This window comes from Piliocolobus tephrosceles, chromosome 4 (assembly GCF_002776525.5).
Source record: "Piliocolobus tephrosceles isolate RC106 chromosome 4, ASM277652v3, whole genome shotgun sequence".
Classification (NCBI taxonomy): Eukaryota; Metazoa; Chordata; class Mammalia; order Primates; family Cercopithecidae; genus Piliocolobus; species Piliocolobus tephrosceles.
The window spans coordinates 119,592,017-119,611,006 of record NC_045437.1 but is presented as its reverse complement, the minus strand read 5'-3'; the positions used below and the strand labels follow the sequence as shown (position 1 = coordinate 119,611,006).

Sequence of the window (18,990 nt, the reverse complement as noted above, 5' to 3'; positions counted from 1 at the left end):
TTGCTTGAACCCGGGAGGCGGAGGTTGCAGTGAGCTGAGATCATGCCACTGCACTCCACCCTGGGTGACAGAGCAAGACTCAGTCTCAAACAACAACAGCAACAACAACAATGAACACAGGCCTTTTGGGTTGCAGGTAGAATGCAGAGGCACAAGCGCCCCCAGCTGGCTGTGCACCAGCATGACCCAGTTGGTGGTCATATTGGTTGGCCAATGCGAAAACCAGATCAGCTGCTGCTTCTGGGACCTGGTGCTAAGGGAGCATGCTGCGGTCAGCCAGAAAGGAATTTATTATGAGGCAATAAGCAGCTTTTTTAGAAATGTGGATACCAGCCGTCTTGATTGGCATGGAAGAAGGGATAGTGAGTGAAATTCTTCAGGGACCAGTGAGAGATGTATTTGATACCAAACAGCTCATCACTGATATTTCTGGCTCAGGAAATAATTGGGCTGTGGATCACAAAGTTTTTGGCAGTCTTTTTCAAGACCAGGTTTTAGAGAAACTCAGAAAGTTGGCAGAGCACTGTGATTGCTTACAGTGTTTCTTTATAATACATTCCGTGGGAGGAGAATCAGGATCTGGACTCGGCACATTTCTTCTTCTTTTTTATTATTTTTTAAAATATTCCATTGCGTGTGTATGTACAACCATATTTTCTTTATTATTGTACTTTAAGTTCTGGGATACATGTGCAGAATGTGCAGGTTTGTTGCATAGGTATACATGTGCCACGGTGGTTTGCTGCACCCATCAACCAGCCATCTACATTAGTTATTTCTCGTAATGCTATCCTTCCCCTATCCCCCTAACCCCCAGTAGGCCCCAGTGTGTGATGTTTCCCTCCCTGTGTCCATGTGTTCTCATTGTTCAACTCTCACTTAGGAGTGAGAACATGCGGTGTTCGGTTTTCTGTTCCTGTGTTAGTTTGCTGAGAATGATAGTTTCCAGCTTCATCCGTGTCCCTGCAAAGGATATGAACTCATCCTTTTTTATGGCTGCATAGTATTCCATGGTGTATATGTGCCACATTTTCTTTATCCAATCTATCATTGATGGACATTTGGGTTGGTTCCAAATCTTTGCTATTGTGAATAGTGCTGTAATAAACATACGTGTGCATGTGTCTTTATAGTAGAATGATTTATAATCCTTTGGGTGTATACCCAGTAATGGCATTACTGGGTCAAATGGTATTTCTGGTTCTAGATCCTTGAGGAATCGCCACACTGTCTTCCACAATGGTTGAACTAATTTACACTCCCATCAATAATGTAAAAGTATTCCTATTTCTCCATATCCTCTCCAGCATCTATTGTTTCATGACTTTTTAATGATTACAAATCTAGCTGGCATGAGATGAGATCTTGCTTTATGAATCTGAGTGCTCCTGTATTGGGTGCATATATATTTAGGATAGTTAGCTCTTCTTGTTGCATTGATCCCTTTAACATTATGTAATGCCCTTCTTTGTCTCCTTTGACAGATTTGCATTTCTCTAATGACCGTTGATGAGCTTTTTTTCATACGGTTGTTGGCCACATAAATGTCTTCTTTTGAGAAATGTCTGTTCATACATATCCTTTGCCCACTTTTTGATGGTTTTTTTATTGTTGTTGTTGTTGTAAATTTGTTTAAGTTCCTTGTGGATTCTGGATATTAGCCCTTTGTCAGACGGATAGATTGTAAAAATTTTCTCCCATTCTGTAGGTTGCCTGTTCACTCTGATGATAGTGTCTTTTGCTGTGCAGAAGCGCTTTAGTTTAATTAGATCCCATTTGTCAATTTTGGCTTTTGTTGTCATTGCTTTTGGTGTTTTAGTCATGAAGTGTTTGCCCAGGCCTATGTCCTTAAGGGTATTGCCTAGGTTAGGGTTTTTATGGTATTAGGTCTTATGTTTAAGTCTTTAATCCATCTTGATTTAATTTTTGTATAAGGTGTCAGGTAGGGGCCCAGTTTCAGTTTTCTGTATATGGCTAGCCAGTTTTCCCAATACCATTTATTAAATAGGGGATCATTTCTTGTTTTTGTCAGGTTTGTCAAAAATCAGATGGTTGCAGATGTGGGGCATTATTTCTGAGGCCTCTGTTCTGTTCCGTTAGTCTACATATCTGTATTGGTACCAGTACCATGCTGTTTTGGTTACTGTAGCCTTGTAATATAGTTTGAAGTCAGGTAGCGTGATGCCTCCAGCTTTGTTCTTTTTGCTTAGGATTGTATTGGCTATATGGGCTCTTTTTTGGTTCCATATGAAATTTAAAATAGCTTTATCTAATTCTTTGAAGAAAGTCAGTGGTAGCTTGATGGGGATAGCATTGAATCTATAAATTACTCTGGGCAGTATGGCCATTTTCACAATATTGATTCTTCCTATCCATGAGCATGGACTGTTTTTGCATTTGTTTGTGTCCTTTCTTACTTACTTGAGCAGTGGTTTGTAGTTCTCCTTGAAGAGGTCCTTCACATCCCTTGTAAGTTGGATTCCTAGGTATTTCATTCTCTTTGTATCAGTTGTGAATGGGAGTTCACTCATGATTTGGCTCTCTGTTATTGGTGTATGGGAGCGCTTGTGATTTTTGCACATTGATTTTGTATCCTGAGATTTTGCTGAAGTTGCTTATCAGCTTAAGGAGTTTTGGGGCTGAGACGATGGGGTTTTCTAAATATACAATCATGTCATCTGCAAACAGACAATTTGACTTCCTATCTTCCTATTTGAATACCCTTTATTTCTTTCTCTTACCTGATTGCCCTGGCCAGAACTTCCAATACTACGTTGAATAGGAGTGGTAAGAGAGGGAATCCTTGTCTTGTGCCGGTTTTCAAAGGGAATGCTTCCAGCTTTTACCCATTCTGTATGATATTGGCTATGGGTCTGTCATAAATAGCTCTTATTATTTTGAGATATGTTCCATCAATACCTAGTATATTGAGAGTGTTTAGCATGAAGTGTTATTGAATTTTATCAAAGGCCTTTTCTGCCTCTATTGAGAAAATCATGTGGTTTTTGTCATTGATTCTGTTTATGTGATGGATTATGTTTATTGATTTACATGTGTTGAACCAGCTTTGCATCCCAGAGATGAAGCCGACTTGATTGTGGTAGATAAGCTCTTTGATGTGCTGCTGAATTTGGCTTGCCAGTGTTTTATTGAGGATTTTTGAGTTGATGTTCATCACGTTTAGTGGCCTGAAATTTTCTTTTTTTGTTGTGTCTCTGCCCAACTCATCAGGATGATGCTGGCCTCATAAAATGAATTAGGGAGGAGTCCTTCTTTTTCTATTGATTGAAATAGTTTCAGAAGGAATGGTACCAGCTCCTCTTTGTAACTCTGGTAGAATTAGGTTGTGAATTTGTCTGATCCCAGGCTTTTTTTGGTTGGTAAGCTGTTAATTATTGCCTCAATTTCAGAGCCTATTATTGGTCTATTCAGGGATTCAACTTCTTCCTGATTTAGCCTTGGGAAGTCTATGTGTCCAGGAATTTATCCATTTCTTCTAGATTTTCTAGTTTATTTGTGTAGAGGTGTTTATAATGTTCTCTGATGGTAGTTTGTGTTTCTGTGGGATCAGTGGTGATCTCCCCTTTATCATTTTTTATTGTGTCCGTTTGATTTTTCCCTCTCTTTCTTTTTTATTTTTTATTAGTCTGACTAGTGATCTATCTATTATTCTGTTAATCTTTTCAAAGAACCAGCTCCTGGATTCATTGATTTTTTGAAGGTTTATTTGTGTCTCTTGTCTCCTTCAGTTCTGCTCTGATCTTAGTTATTTCTTGCCTTCTGCTAGCTTTTGAATTTTTTTGCTCCAGCTTTTCTAGATCTTTTAATTGTGATGTTAGGTTGTCAATTTGATGTCTTTCCAGCTTTCTGGTTGTGGGCATTCAGTGCTATAAATTTCCTTCTAAACACTGCTTTAGCTGTGTCCCAGAGATTCTGATACATTGTGTCTTTGTTCTCATTGGATTTAAATAGCTTATTTATTTCTGCCTTAGTTTTGTTATTTACCCCAGTAGTCATTCAGGAGCAGGTTGTTCAGTTTCCATGTAGTTGTGCAGTTTTGAGTGAGTTTCTTAATCCTGAGTTGTAATTTGCTTACACTGTGGTCTGAGAGACTGTTACGATTTTGGTTCTTTGCATTTCCCGAGGATTGCTTTACTTCCAATTATGTGGTCAATTTTAGAATAAGTATGATGTGGCGGTGAGAAGAATGTATATTCTGTTGATTTGAGGTGCAGAGTTCTGTAGATGTCTATTGGGTCCATTTGGTCCAGAGCTGAGTTCAAGTCCTGAATATCCTTGTTAATTTTCTTTCTTGTTGATCTCTCTAATATTGACAGTGGGGTGTTAACATCTCCCACTATTATGTGAGAGTCTGAGTCTCTTTGTAGGTCTCTAAGGACTTGCTTTATGAATCTGGGTGCTCCTGTATTGGATGCATATATATTTAGGATAGTTAGCTCTTCTTGTTGCGTTGATCCCTTTAACATTATGCCTTTCTGTGTCTCCTTTGATCTTTGTTCGTTTAAATTCTGTTTTATTGGAGACTAGGATTGCAACCCCTGCTTTTTTTTGCTTTCCATTTGCTTGGTTAATGTTCCTCCATCCCTTTATTTTGAGCCTGTGTGTGTAGGCTATGTACAAAGGCACATGAGATGGGTCTCTTGAATACAGCGTACTGATGGGTCTTGACTGTTTCCAATTTGTCAGTCTGTGTCTTTTAATTGGGGCATTTAGCCCATTTACATTTAAGGTTAGTATTGTTGTATGTGAGTTTGATCCTGTCATTGAGTCTACCTGGTTATTTTGCCTGTTAGTTGATGCAGTTTCTTCATAGTGTGGATGGTCTTTACAATTTGGTATGATTTTGCAGTGGCTGGTACCAGTTTTTCCCTTCCATATTTAGTGCTTCCTTCGGTAGCTCTGGTAAGGCAGGCCTGATGGTGACAAAACTCTGTAAAGGATTTTATTTCTCCTTTGCTTATGAAGCTTAGTTTGGGTGGATATGAAATTCTGGGTTGAAAATTCTTTTCTTTAAGAATGTTGAATGTTGGCCTCCACTCTCTTCTGGCTTGTAGGGTTTCTGCAGAGAGATCTGCTGTTAGTCTGATGGGCTTCCCTTTGTGGGTAACCCAACCTTTCTCTCTGTCTGCTCTTAACATTTTTTCCTTCATTTCAACCTTGGTGAAACTGACGATTATGTGTGTTGGGGTTGCGCTTCCCTAGGAGTGTCTTTGTGGTGTTCTCCGTATTTCCTCAATTTGAACGTTGGCCTGTCTTGCTAGTTTGGGGAAGTTCTCCTGAATAATATCCTGAAGAGTATTTTCCAACTTGGTTACATTCTCCCTGTCACTTTCAGGTACAACAAACAAGCGTCGGTTTGGTCTTTTCACATGGTCCCATATTTCTTGGAGGCTTTGTTGATTCCTTTTCATTTCTTTTTCTCTAACCTTGTCTTCACATTTTATTTCATTAAGTTGTTCTTCAATCTCTGATCTCCTTTCTTCCGCTTGATCAATTCGGCTATTGATACTTGTGTATGCTTCACAAAATTCTTGTGCTGTGTTTTTCAGCTCCATCAGGTCATTTATGTTCTTCTCTAAACTAGTTATTCCAGTTAGCAATTTCTCTAACCTTATTTCAAGGTTCTTAGCTTCCTTGCATTGGGTTAGAACATGCTCCTTTAGCTCAGAGGAGTTTGTTATTACCCATCTTCTGAAGCCTCCTTCTGTCAATTCGTCAAACTCATTCTCCGTCCTGTTTTGTTCCCTTGCTGGCGAGGAGTCGTGATCCTTTGGAGGAGAATAGATGTTCCAGTTTTTGGAATTTTCAGCCTTTTTGCACTGGTTTTTCCTCATCTTCGTGGATTAATTTACTTTTGGTCTTTGATATTGGTGACCTTCGGGTGGAGTTTTTGTGTGGACATCCATTTCGTTGATGCTGATGCTATTGCTTTCTGTTTGTTAGTTTTCCATCTAACAGGCCCCTCTGCTGTAGGTCTGCTAGAGTTTGCTGGAGGTCCACTCCAGACACTGTTTGCCTGGGTATCACCAGCAGAGGCTATCACCAGTGGAGGCTGCAGAACAGCAAAGATTGCTGTCTGTTTCTTCCTTTGGAAGCTTTGTTCCAGAGGGGCACCCGCCAGATGCCAGCCGGTGCTCTCTTGTATGAGGTGTCTGTTGACTTCTGCTGGGAGATGTCTCCCAGTCGGGAGGCATGGGGGTCTGTCCCTTAGCAGAGCTTGGGAGATCCCCTGCTCTCTTCAGAGCTGGCAAGGAGGAACATTTACCTCTGCTGAAGCTGTGCCCACAGCTGCCCCTTCCCCCAGGTGCTCTGTTCCAGGGAGATGGGAGTTTTAACTGTAAGCCCCTGACTAGGGTTGCTGCCTTTCTTTCAGAAATGCCCTGCCCAGAGAGGAGGAATCTGCAGAAGCAGTCTGGCTGCTGTGGTGGGCTCTGCCCATTTTGAACTTCCTAGTGGCTTTGTTTATACTGTGAGGGCAAAACCGCCTACTCAAGCCTCAGTAATGGTGGATGCCCCTCACCCCCACCAAGCTGGAGCATCCCAGGTTGACTTCAGACTGTTGTGCTGGCTGCAAGAATTTCAAGCCAGTTAATCTTAGCTTGCTGAGCTCCGTGGAGGTGGGATCCTCTGCTCTAGACCACTTTTCACAAACTTCTGTTTTGCTAGTGTTCCAGGTGCCACTTGGCACATTTCTTTTAAAGATGCTTGAAGGTGAATTCCCAGAAGTTTGTAGATTTATGACCTCCATTTATCCTTCCGGTGAGGAGGATATCATAACTTTACCTCATAATGGCATCTTGGCGATGAAGGAATTTAATGAGCGTGCAGACTGTGTGTTGCCCATTGACAATCTTTATTTGACATCATTAGCAAAAAATTGACCTCATAGTGAATTCTGAAAAGTTGGGTACAACTGTAGATGCACTTCAAGTGCTGTGACTTTAAAAAGCGGCATAATAAGCCCTTTGTTGCAGTCAGCAACATTGTGGCAAATTTGCTCAACCTAACAAGCTCTGCAAGATTTGAAGGGTCCCTTAATAAGGACTATAATGAAATCAGCATGAATTTGGTTCCTTTTCCTTAGCTTCATTATCTTGTATCAATCCTAACACCTCTATGTACGCTGGCGGATGTTAGCATTCCTACTAAAAGATTGGATCAGATGTTTTCAGATGCCTTCAGTAAAGATCACCAGCTGCTTCAGGCAGACCCCAAACATAGTCTTTACCTCACCTGCGTGCTCATGGTTAGAGGAAATGTACAGATTTTACATCTTCGCAGAGATATTGAAAGATTAAAATCATCTCTACAATTTGTCTCCTGGAATCAAGGAGGCTAGAAGACCAGCTTGTCCCTCCTCTGGGCCATTTTTATTCATTATTAGCTTTAGCAAATAACACACGTGTGAAGCCGACATTCATGGAACTGAAAGAGAGATTCATGAGGCTCTGCAAGAAAAGAGCTCACCTTCATCACTGTCTACAAGTTGAAGGGATGGAAGAAAGCTATTTCACAGAAGCTGTGTTATTTTTATCAGCACTCATATGGGAGTGGCCACAACTGTGTGAGTGGACGCCACAAAAAACATAACCTGTGCAAGGTTTACCCAGCCTAAGCATAGCCGTGTAAAAAAGAAACCCTCCAAAATACTTTCTTAATTTCACATTGTTTTTTCTCACCTTTCTGTTTCAGCATTTCTTTGAGATTCAGAAAGTCCAGTTTGTTTTTAATGGTAGGAAATATTTTTGTCTAAAAGAGTGATTTCTGTTTAATCACAATTTGTTGATAATACCAATGTGTGAAATTAGTGAAATCGTAGTACCTGAACTTCAGACATTTGTCCTCAGAAAAGTCCCCCTTTCTAAAATTGAGAGAATGGAGTTCTTCAGTATTATGTCATATTTGTAACCTCTTATTTAGACATTTATGCACTGATAGTCATGTCTTCGATAAAAATATTGTACAGATATTTATTTATCATTTATATTTTGATACTCTATTTAAATTCTCCTGATTCTGTAAAAATAGGTACTGGGAGTAGAGGAACATAATATAAATATTTCTGTGTACTATCCATTAACTATTCAGGGATAGATTTTATTCCAACTGTTAAAAGAGGTTTTGTTTCTTCTTTAGATAAGAACTTGTTTGTTCAAAAGAATTCTAATTTGTATACTTAACATGTATTGGTATTACGTTTTTTAAATAATTACTTTCTTATCAAATCAGTTGATTTTATAATAATAAATGTTCATATTAAAAAACAAAACAGGCCTTTTTTCACTTTATGGCTCCTAGCTTGGATTTTTACCCTGTACAGGGGGAGTTTTCAGAAGCTGTACTTCTCCCCAACAGTGCTTTTGTGATCTGAACATGTTATCACCTGTTCGTTTGCACATAACATGGTTTTAAACAGAATGAAAGCAGAAGTTGGGTTCTATGTGGAATAATTTTATAATAAAGAGGAATGTAGTGTTTAAAAACTGTCATCTTCAGTGGTACGTGTTTGCATGTGTGCATGCATGTCCATGCACACATAGAGATGTATATATGTAGAAGAGCTTGCATACCCAGGATCACTTGCCAACTCCCTTTGGAGTAACAATATAGCCATGTGCATAAAAAAATACAAAAGAACCATTTTCTACTTGTGTTCAATCAGAAATTAGAAAATATTTTTAGATTTATAGGATGGATTTCTAAAATTTAAAGTGATCTCTTAACTTATCATGGCTGTCACCTTCCTGACTCCTCCACCCCAGAGTATGTGCTGTGTGTTTGTGTGTACATAGGTATGTATTAATAATACTGTGTTGGCAGGGATGTTATGACAGGGATAATCTTATTGAACTCTAAATATGTCTAAAGAACTGTAGCTTCCTTCCAAAAAAATTACATTTAAATATTTTCATAAAAGTGAGGAGAATAGTATGATAATCTCATGTACTTGTCATCTTCATTTTACAACTTTTTGCTAATTTTGAAACTAGCAGTTTGATTCATTTCCTGCTTCTCAGCATAATAGGAAAATAGTCTCCTCTGGAAATGAGAGTTTGCTGTGTTTAGAGTATCACTGAGATAAGAGTGATAGAGTACAACTGAGATAGAGTATCACTAGTTAATGTGAAGTTCTGGTAAATGTGTAGTTTAGAGAGCAACAGGTTAGCTTCTTTTTTTAAATTAGCAAACTTACAGAAAAGTTGTAAGTATAGTCTAGAGAAGTTTTTTCTCAACTATGGGACACTAAGTTGCTGACATGATTCTCCACCGCCAGGGAATTTAGTGTATTTCCTACACACAAGGACGTTCTTCTCCATAACCACAATACAATGTTAAAATCAGAAAATGAACACTGGAATTATTCCCACTATATAATCTTCATACCCCATTCAAGTTTTACCGGTTATCCTCAAAACACTCTTTCTAGCAAAAGAACCAGTTTAAGATTGTGTATCACATTTAGTTCTTCTGTTTTATTAGTCTCCTTCAAACTGGAGAAAAATTTCTCAATCTTTTTCACTTTCATGGCCTTGACATTTATGAAGATTATAGGCCAGTTGTTTTGTAAAACGTCCCTCAATTTGGGATTGTCTGATATTTTCTCATTATTAGATTCAGCTTATGTGAATTTGTCAGGAATATCACAGAAATGATACTGTGGCCGTCTCACTGCCGCCTATCAGGAAGCACGTGATGATTTGTCACATTACTGATGATGTTCACTTTGATCTCTTAATTAAGATGAACTCCTCTGGGCTCCCCCATTGTAGACTTATTCTTTTCTCGGTTGTAATTAATACATATTTTGTGAAAAGGTACTGAAGTCTCTGAAAATATTTTGTTCCTTATCAGACTTTCAACTTACTGATTTGTTAATTTGTATTAGTATGGATTCCTTGTTTCATTTTATTTAATAGGTTATAATTCATTGCTAACATTATTTGTTTTGTTGCTCAGATTTTCCAAGATTTGACCAGTAGGACCTTTTTCAAGGTGATCTTTGTGTCCATTGACATTTCTTTTTTTTTCTTTCTTTTTCTTTTTTTTTTTAGGTGGAGTCTCGCTCTGTCGCCCGGGCTGGAGTGCAGTGGCCGGATCTCAGCTCACTGCAAGCTCCGCCTCCCGGGTTCAGGCCATTCTCCTGCCTCAGCCTCCCGAGTAGCTGGGACTATAGGCGCCCGCCATCTCGCCCGGCTAGTTTTTTTGTATTTTTTAGTAGAGACGGGGTTTCACTGTGTGAGCCAGGATGGTCTCGATTTGCTGACCTCGTGATCCGCCCGTCTCAGCCTCCCAAAGTGCTGGGATTACAGGCTTGAGCCACCGCGCCCGGCCCATTGACATTTCTTCACCATTCTTTGGGTTCTTTCTTACCTTCTGGCACAAGATAGTCCAAGCTTTTCTTGCGTTGAACTAGGCACCTTTTAAGAAAAGCTTTAAGGTCTGAAGTGTGATTTTGGCTTTATATGGTGAAAAATATATATGGCTTCTGTGGAGACATTTCATTCAGCCTAATTTTATGACATTTACAATTTCAGCTAGCATTTATTAAGCATTTCTGAACCAGGAAGTAGGGAGATCTGTAATGCATGAGGATAATTAAATATTCTGGTTATCAGATATAAGCCAGATAAATTCATGTAGTATCCATAACAGGATGTGTCTTTTAATAATAGGATCTATACTTGAGTTTTCCTAAAAGTTAGGAGGATTATATAAGATATCCTGCTGTTTTAGAAGCTAGAGTTCCCATTCCTGGAGTATATTCACTATCTAGTCGTTAAGAAGTAAGATAATCCTGTGCCTCTGAGGTAGAGGCATATATATGCAATAGAAAATGGATGTGCAATCCTTCTTCTCAAAAGATTGGATATCTAAATGAGTAACCCAAGTGAAATAAGCATGCAGTCCTTTAGTATAACTCTGGGATAAGACATGGAGTGGTATTTTTGCTCTATTTTTACCTTTTACAAACTTCTTAGCTTCTTTAAAACTTACATATTGTTACCTGTAAAGTGAGAATGACAACTACTTACATGGATCTTACTAAGATTATATTAACTTGCACAGGACTTAGTGTGTAGAAAGTGCTCAGTACACGTAAGTTTCTTTCCATATTATGGATATGATGAGAGTGAGAAGTTAGTCTAAGATAATGTGCCTGTAAATTTGAATTTCTCATCTTTTAAAATCATCCTTTATTTTAAAACTCGTGTTTTAAAAAGATAAAATGTGTCTCACAGATTAGTTTTAAAGAATAAGCGAAATAATATATGAAGAATACTTTATAAATTGCAATTATAATGCTCTTTGCTTTTAATTTATATTAAGGAAAAATATTTTTATATATTGGGGAAAGTGTTGTAGGAAAGACAGACTTTGAGACTTGATTTAAATTAATCAAGAGAGGCATTAAAAATAGGCACAAAACGTGAACAGACACTTCTCAAAAGAAGACAAGTGGCCAAAAACCATGGAGAAATGTTCCACGTTACTAGTCATCATAGAAATGCAAATCAAAACCACAATGAAGTACCATCTCACACCAGTCAGAATGGCCATTATTAAATAGTCAAAAAGCCACAGATGCTAGCAAGACTGTGGAGAAAAGGGAACTCTTACGTTGGTGGGAATGTAAATTAGTTCGGCCACTGTGGAAAGTAGTTTGGAGATTTCTCAGAGAACTTAAAATAGAACTACTATTCAACCCAGCAATCCTATTACTGAGTATATATCCCTCAAAACCCAAATCTGTCAAAAAGAAACATGCACTTACATGTTCATTGCAGTACTATCCAGAACAGCAAAGACATGGAATCAACCTTAGTACCCATTGACGGTTGATTGGATAAAGAAAATACACGTATACCAAAGAATGTTATGCAGCCATAAAAAATAATGAAATCATGTCCTTTGCAGCAACATGGATGCAGCTGGAGGCCCTTATCCTAAGCAAATTAATGCAGGAGCAGGAAACCAAATACCACATGTTCTCACTTACCAGTGGGAGCTAAACACTAGATACTCATGGACATAAAGATGGCAACAGTAGAAACTGGGGACTACTAGACAGGGGAGAGAGAGAAAGGGGTAAAGGTTGAAAAACTAACTTTTGGGTGACGGGATCATTCATACCCCAAACCTCAGCAACATGCAGTATACCCAGGCAGCAAACCTACACATGTACCCCCACAAGCTAAAATGAAAGTTGAAAAAAAAAATTAGGAACACTGAAAATGCTAATTTAAATCTTACACATTGGGTATAGTTTCCATAACTACTTTGTGTAATCATTTGGCCTTCTGTCATGTTTCATGTTTTATAAGTAAATATGGTAATTGAGTATAATCTAAATTATATGTTGGAGCTTAGGAAGTATCACATAATCAGTTTTGAGCCCGTTGCTTCTTTCCTATCTATAAACACTGGCAAGGAAAATGGTTTGTTTTCTTCTTCCAAATAGCAATAAGAATAAATAGTAATGCTATAGCAACTGTAGACTATAGTGTTAATGTTAGTATGAGTGCCAGACTTCAGCTTTGCCTGTTTCCTATTGATAATGGAAATATTAATGGTATTAATAGTATAATTTTGAATATACTACATTTTAGGTTAGAGGCCTAATAGCTAGTCTTAGTTTATTCTTAAAAATTATTTGTCATTAGCTAATAAAGTATTCAGAGGGAATATACTATTCCTTATATAATAAATCAGATTTCTGATTATTTATAATTTCTGCCTTGTTTTCATAGTATCAAAGATATATGAACCAATGACATATATGGTATATATAGGAATAAAACTTTCAACTAGAAGAATTTTTCTGTGGCTAATTCAGTTTGCTTATTCATAGACAAAGTTAGAATTTGGAGATTGTCTTGGAGATTTCTCATTTTACAGGTGGAATGTGAGGAACAGGGAAGTTGTTACTGCATGGTGTAAAATATGGTACATGGTTCAGGAGTTAATAGTCTTAGTATCTATTTTTATTTTGTAATCTATATACTGCCTCTGAAAGTGTGATTCACTTTGCTTTTTAGAATTGGGATCAGTATGGGTTGTAGGAAGAACATTAAATTAAAACAGTCTAGAAACTTGGGTTCTACTCAAGTTTATTTCCTTTTTTTTTTTTTTAAATAAATTTTGCTTTGCTTTTTCATAGGTCTGGTTAAACTAATTTCATCTTTATCTTTTTAGGTTGATTATTCTAGACCTTCAGCAAAACACAGGAAAATAGCTACCTCATTTCGTGATACTTCTCTCAAAGACATTTTAGTGCTAGCATGCTCTCTTTTAAAAGAGGTAAGTTATTTAATAATTCAACTTCCTAGTTAGAATATTTGGGAAATTTTAAGAGTTTCAAAATAATTTCAGTTGGATTTTCCCCCCAATTCTGCCTTTTAAAGAATTATTGTGGACAGATTTAAGTATAGTAAATTTGCGTAAATCTGTAAGCAGTTCCAAAAAATTCACTTTTACTTACTGGGCTTATGAGAAGGTGAAACCTAAAGGGAATCTAATAACTTATCTTTAGGTAGCAGTTTCATTGCCTTCCCAGTGTAGATTCTTTAATTACAGAAGCAAATTGAGTATTAATTTCTTTATCTGCTTGCTTATATTTTGATAGGATACAGATGAAAAATGAAATGACAGTATTTTCCTGATTCATCAACTATCAAAATTTATTCATAGTTTAGCCAAGATCATTGACTTTAACAACTTCTTTGGGAAATAGTATTTCACCATTTGCTACTTAGAACCCTATTGAATATTGGTGATACCATGATTCATAATGATTCTGTCTTCTCTTGTGTGATATAGAGACTCCATCATGCTGTTCAAGCCTGATAATTGATGTAATATAGCATTTCTGCAAGTATGCTCCAATAAGCACTAGTTTCCAATTATTTCAATTCTTTGGTATAGTAACATGACAACTGCCACACTATGTCAGACCCAAAGACCTTCTGTTATCTTAAAATTTTTCGTTTAGCATAGAAAATTTTAACATACACAAAAGTAGATAGAATAACCGGTTAAGCTATCAGCCAGTTAAACAGTAGCAACTCATGGCCAATCTTGTTTTCCCTCTATTCCTACCTACCCACTTCTTTATTCTTCAAGCAGAATCCCAAATTTCATATAATTTCCTCTATAAATATTTCACAATATATCTCTAAAAGGTATAATTGTTTTCGGTTTGTATGAGAATGGGCATTATTTTGGAAATAGGATTGTTCTCCAGAGGCTTTGTGAGTTTCCTGCAACATTCAGAGTTCTGATTGCTTTTATTAGCTGAATATGATTGTTTATGCATGAAGTTAACCCAATTTTTCTTGAAGAAAGTAACATTACTTCCTCATATATGGAACAGTATAACTTTGTAAACTCTTTTACTAGTTTTCGTTTGACATTGAAAAATTATTTTAATTCATGAAGTGTAAATTTATTGATGTATTTCACAGTGTTTTGATTTTATACTTTTTTCAGGTGTTGGCCAAACCTTTAAATCTTCAGGATCAATGTCAGCAAAATCTGGTAATGCAGGTCTTGAAACTGGTCCTTAACTGCCTTAACTTTGACTTCATTGGCAGTTCAGCAGATGAATCTGCAGATGATCTTTGCACGGTGCAGATTCCAACAACTTGGAGAACAAGTAAGAAAAAAGTTTGGTATGAAGGGTCATCAACATAAAGGCACAGTATTAAGCAATATAGTTTCCCTGTGTATAGTTATCTTTTTGCTAGGAATTAAAAAAAGAGCTCAAATGAATTTGTAACCTGAAGTAGCTGCTGATGGCTAATATTGAAATGTTTTCTCTAATTTGTATTATAGTAACCTCCATATTTTGATTTTGGAAAAAAGAAAAAAACAAGGACCACACTAGAGCTAAATGGACAGGATTCCACTCTGTTTATGATCATTTTCAGGTGTTGGCCAAACCTTTAAATCTTCAGGATCAATGTTAGCAAAATCTGGTAATGAAGGTCTTGAAACTGGTCCTTAACTGCCTTTACTTTGACTTCATTGGCAGTTCAGTAGATGATTCTGCAAATAATCTTTGCACAGTACAGATTTCAACAACTTGGAGATCCAGAGATATGATAAGATAATGCATCCCTGAAACAAGGACAGGATATTGTTCAGAGAATGTTCCAAATTTACAGGACAGCTGCCAAAATAAAACATCCAGTAGAAAAGTCGTAAGACAAAGTTAACACAATCTAGAATGTAGAACAAGAAAGCAAGGAGATGTTTGATAGGAAAAACATAAGAAAACTAGAAGATGAAATTAAGGAGGTGTGGTGGTTAGGAGTTCTAGAAAGAGAGGATGGAGAAAGAAAGAAAGTTGCCAACAGACAGTACCCCAAAAGGTTCTCAGCACTGAAGGGTGGTGCATTTTTTGAACGGAAAGATCCCACCAAGTTCCCAGCATAATGAATGAAAAAAGATATTCACTAAGTTTTATAATCATGACATTTTAGAATAGTAAGGATAAAGAAAAAATTCTAAAACTTATCAGAAAGAAAAGAGTAAGTCTGAGTCTCCTCCTACAAAGGATTGGTTCAACAAGGTATTAGACTTCTCAACAGCAGCACTGAAAACTAGAAGACAACAGAGTAGTGTCTTCAGGCTTCTGAGGGAAAATTGTTTCCAAACTAGACCAAACTTGTCAAATGTAAGATAGAATAAAGACATTTTCAGATATGCAGGTCCTTCCAAAATTTATCCCTTATGTACTTGCTCTCAGGAAGCTACTTGATGTACAAACAAAGAAAGTGGAAGATAATGGAATTTGGGAAATGGGCACTTCAACACAAGATAACAGTGAAAGACATAAAAAGGCTACAGTTGTATAATAAAGTTAAGGAACAACCAGTTCATGTTGAAGGCTCTGGGAGGTAGGGGTGGGTGAATGCAAATGATGGGTTATTTGATGCTATTGATGTTGTGGAACATGTCATGAAGAACATTGTGCCAGTCCGTCAGAGCATTTGGAGAGAATTAGTGACAGATACACAACTAAGCACAGAAAAGATGCAATGATTAAGTCCAGTGAGTATTAGAAATGTGATGTAATTACAGCTCAGCCGTTAATATTATTTACATAGTCATAATACATGTAAACACATAGAATTGATTTAATCACAAATTGTGATGATAGTGGATGGGTTTTTGAGAGGATTGGTTGTGGAGAGAGTGGTAGGGATGTGGCGTTAGTGATTAGACAGCTAAAGTGTTACACACTGTAATAGGAATGCAGTTGATATCTAAAGTAAAACAATCAAATGAAGAAATAATATAGGCTATTATGAATGTAACTATAGCAAAAGAGTTGAAAAGCAGTTGGAATGGAATAGGGTACAGTTTTTTTTTTATTATAAGCTTTTTAGTACTGTTTACTTTTTGATATTGTTTGAATTCTCAATGTTTATATTACTTTATTACAAATGGAAATAGTAAGAAGATTCTTCCAGTTCAAACTGTAGTGCTGCATAGAAATGAGGAAGAGCCTCAGTAGTTAATTTCTTTCTGTATTATTTCATCTTTCAAAGGAGAATAGCTAGGAATTAAAAATAGGCCTAACTGGAAGGAATGGCCACATGCAGAGGGCTTGGATTTCTCAGTTTGTGTGATATTGTCTTACTTTGTTAAGATCTCTGAATTGAAAGTAATGGTGTTAGAAAATATTTTTTTTCCCCAGTTTTCCTGGAACCAGAAACACTGGATCTTTTCTTCAATTTGTATCATTCACTTCCACCGCAGCTGTCTCAGTTAGTAAGTAAAAGTCATTCATTACTTCATTAAAAAAATACCTGTGATTTTTATCTGATTTAAATAAGGAGTGGTATATATTTACTTCAAAAATTTTGTCTGTATATTCAATTGAGTTTACATTTCACAATAAGTTCTTATATTTTCTGGGATGTATACTGCTTAAACTATTTGTCAAATTTTTGTTGTGTCAACATTACATAAATTTATTTCATGGGTGAGCCTAGAACCAGTAACTGTTGATTTAGCTCTTGCCCAGAGCCAGGACAACCTCCCAATCTCTAAATATATATTTTTTTTCCTACTCAATTCCCACAGGGCCTAAGTCCAGCAGCTGACCACCACACAAGAACTTTCCCTTCTACTACTCTTTAACTCTTCCTTAACCTTGCCTGGGTCCATGTCTTAGGTTTGACAGAAGGCTGCCCCCTTCAGATCTCTGAATAAGAAAGGAAGGGAATCTACTCACTTGAATTGTGTGCTTCAAGCCAGTTATTTATTTGTGTTTTGAATCAGTGTAAATTCTATTGCATGCTTAAAAAGTTCTTGATACTCCATAGTTATATAGAACTTTGAGACTCTGAGCTCCATCTTTGTGGAGCCTAAAGCAAATATGTCAAGGTTATTAAGAAATTGTAAGTTTAATGTTGAAACTTGCAGAAGTAAAGCTGGGGAGTTCTAATATTGCCATTTTCTGAAAAAACATATTCCAGATTTAAAGTATATATCAGCGATATATATGTTTAGGTATCTTGTTGCCTGAAAGGGAGAAAAGCATTCACAGAAATGTCCTTTAAAAAAAAACATGTCTTCTCTTGAATCTAGAGTTTAAGGTAGTGCTTTTTAAACTGGGTTTCTTAGGATACCTTATGTTTCCAGTTGGGGCCACAGCCTTCTGTCTTTCAGTCACAACAGTCTTGCTTTTAGTTGTTTAAAAACCATGGTTTCATGTAATTATGTTTTGGGATAAAACAAAAAAGGTACCAGTGCTTAAAAAACAAAGTAGAAAACATCTGCTTTGAGAGATAGTAACGAACATTTATTGGACATGTCCTATTTATTATATGATACTTACCTCACTTAATCCTCAAAGTGGCCCTGAAAGGTAAATAATAAAATCCCCACTATGTAGACCCAGAAAAACAGAAAACAGACCCAGATTGACTAAGTGACTTCCCCCAGGGCAACAAAGAAGATATTGGCATTGAGATTCAAACACAGGTCTTTTTTGCCCCCAAGCCCCAGGTGTTTTTAATACACCAGTGGTTCCCGTGCTTGTACTTCTGAGTTTTCTAAGGAGTTTTTTGTTTTTGTTTTTGTTTTTAATTTGGGTTTTAGGTTCTAATGGTAGGGGCTGTGGCAAACTGGAGCACATCTAAAAACGGCATCATTTGATTTTTGTCTCTTTTCTCACCATAAAGTACCTACCTTTTCCAGCACCATTTTCAGACTGTTTTTTAAGATGCTAATGGATGGTGTAAAATATTCCTTGACCAACTAAATTTGGAATATGCTGGATTAAATTACAGATTCCCCCACCCCCTCCCACTGGATACCACAGTACATAATGTGCACTGTTTTCCAAACATGCTGTACCACAAAACCATGTTTTGTTTTTGGTAGAAAACCTGATTCATTAGAAAATGGAACTGGGCATCATAAACAATTGAGAGCCTATTAAATGTATAGCATGTCCAGGCCTTGAACTGGCAGATTTTGTTAATGAAAGAACATTGGAGGGAAATACATACAAATAGGAATTTTAATGATGGGGTAGAAGGATTGTGGGTGGTGGGAGTGGTTGATGATATTTAGCTTTTATTATTTTTATATTCTATAATGCTTTTTATATTGCATTATAATGCATTATATTCTATATTGCATTATAATGCATTATATTCTATAATCATTTTGATTAAATTCATTTTAAATGTAAAGACTAGTATTCCTTACGTGTGGCCACAATTACTTTGAAAATTGAAATGAAATTTTTTTGGTGTTTTTTAGGCACTTTCATGTTTAGTTCAGTTTGCTTCGACGAGAAGGTCCTTATTTAACAGTCCTGAACGTGCCAAGTACCTTGGTAATTTAATTAAGGGAGTAAAAAGGATACTTGAAAACCCTCAGGTATTTATGAAGTAATTTAATACTTAGCATATACAGATACAGTTTTTCAGCTAAAGGCACATAATAAAC

The 18,990-nt window shown here is 36.8% G+C and overlaps 1 protein-coding gene and 1 pseudogene across 1 annotated transcript in view; both read left to right on the top strand.

The window, feature by feature from the left end:
* RANBP17 (RAN binding protein 17) overlaps positions 1-18,990 on the top strand; it is a 428,276-nt gene that overhangs the window by 33,451 nt on the left and 375,835 nt on the right. Inside the window, exons 6-9 of the mRNA XM_023218928.3 lie at positions 13,216-13,320; positions 14,509-14,674; positions 16,724-16,797; positions 18,802-18,921. Of these exons, the coding sequence (XP_023074696.1) occupies positions 13,216-13,320; positions 14,509-14,674; positions 16,724-16,797; positions 18,802-18,921 (465 nt within the window). The remainder of the gene's footprint in view (positions 1-13,215; positions 13,321-14,508; positions 14,675-16,723; positions 16,798-18,801; positions 18,922-18,990) is intronic.
* Positions 182-7,611, top strand: LOC111547234 (annotated as a pseudogene).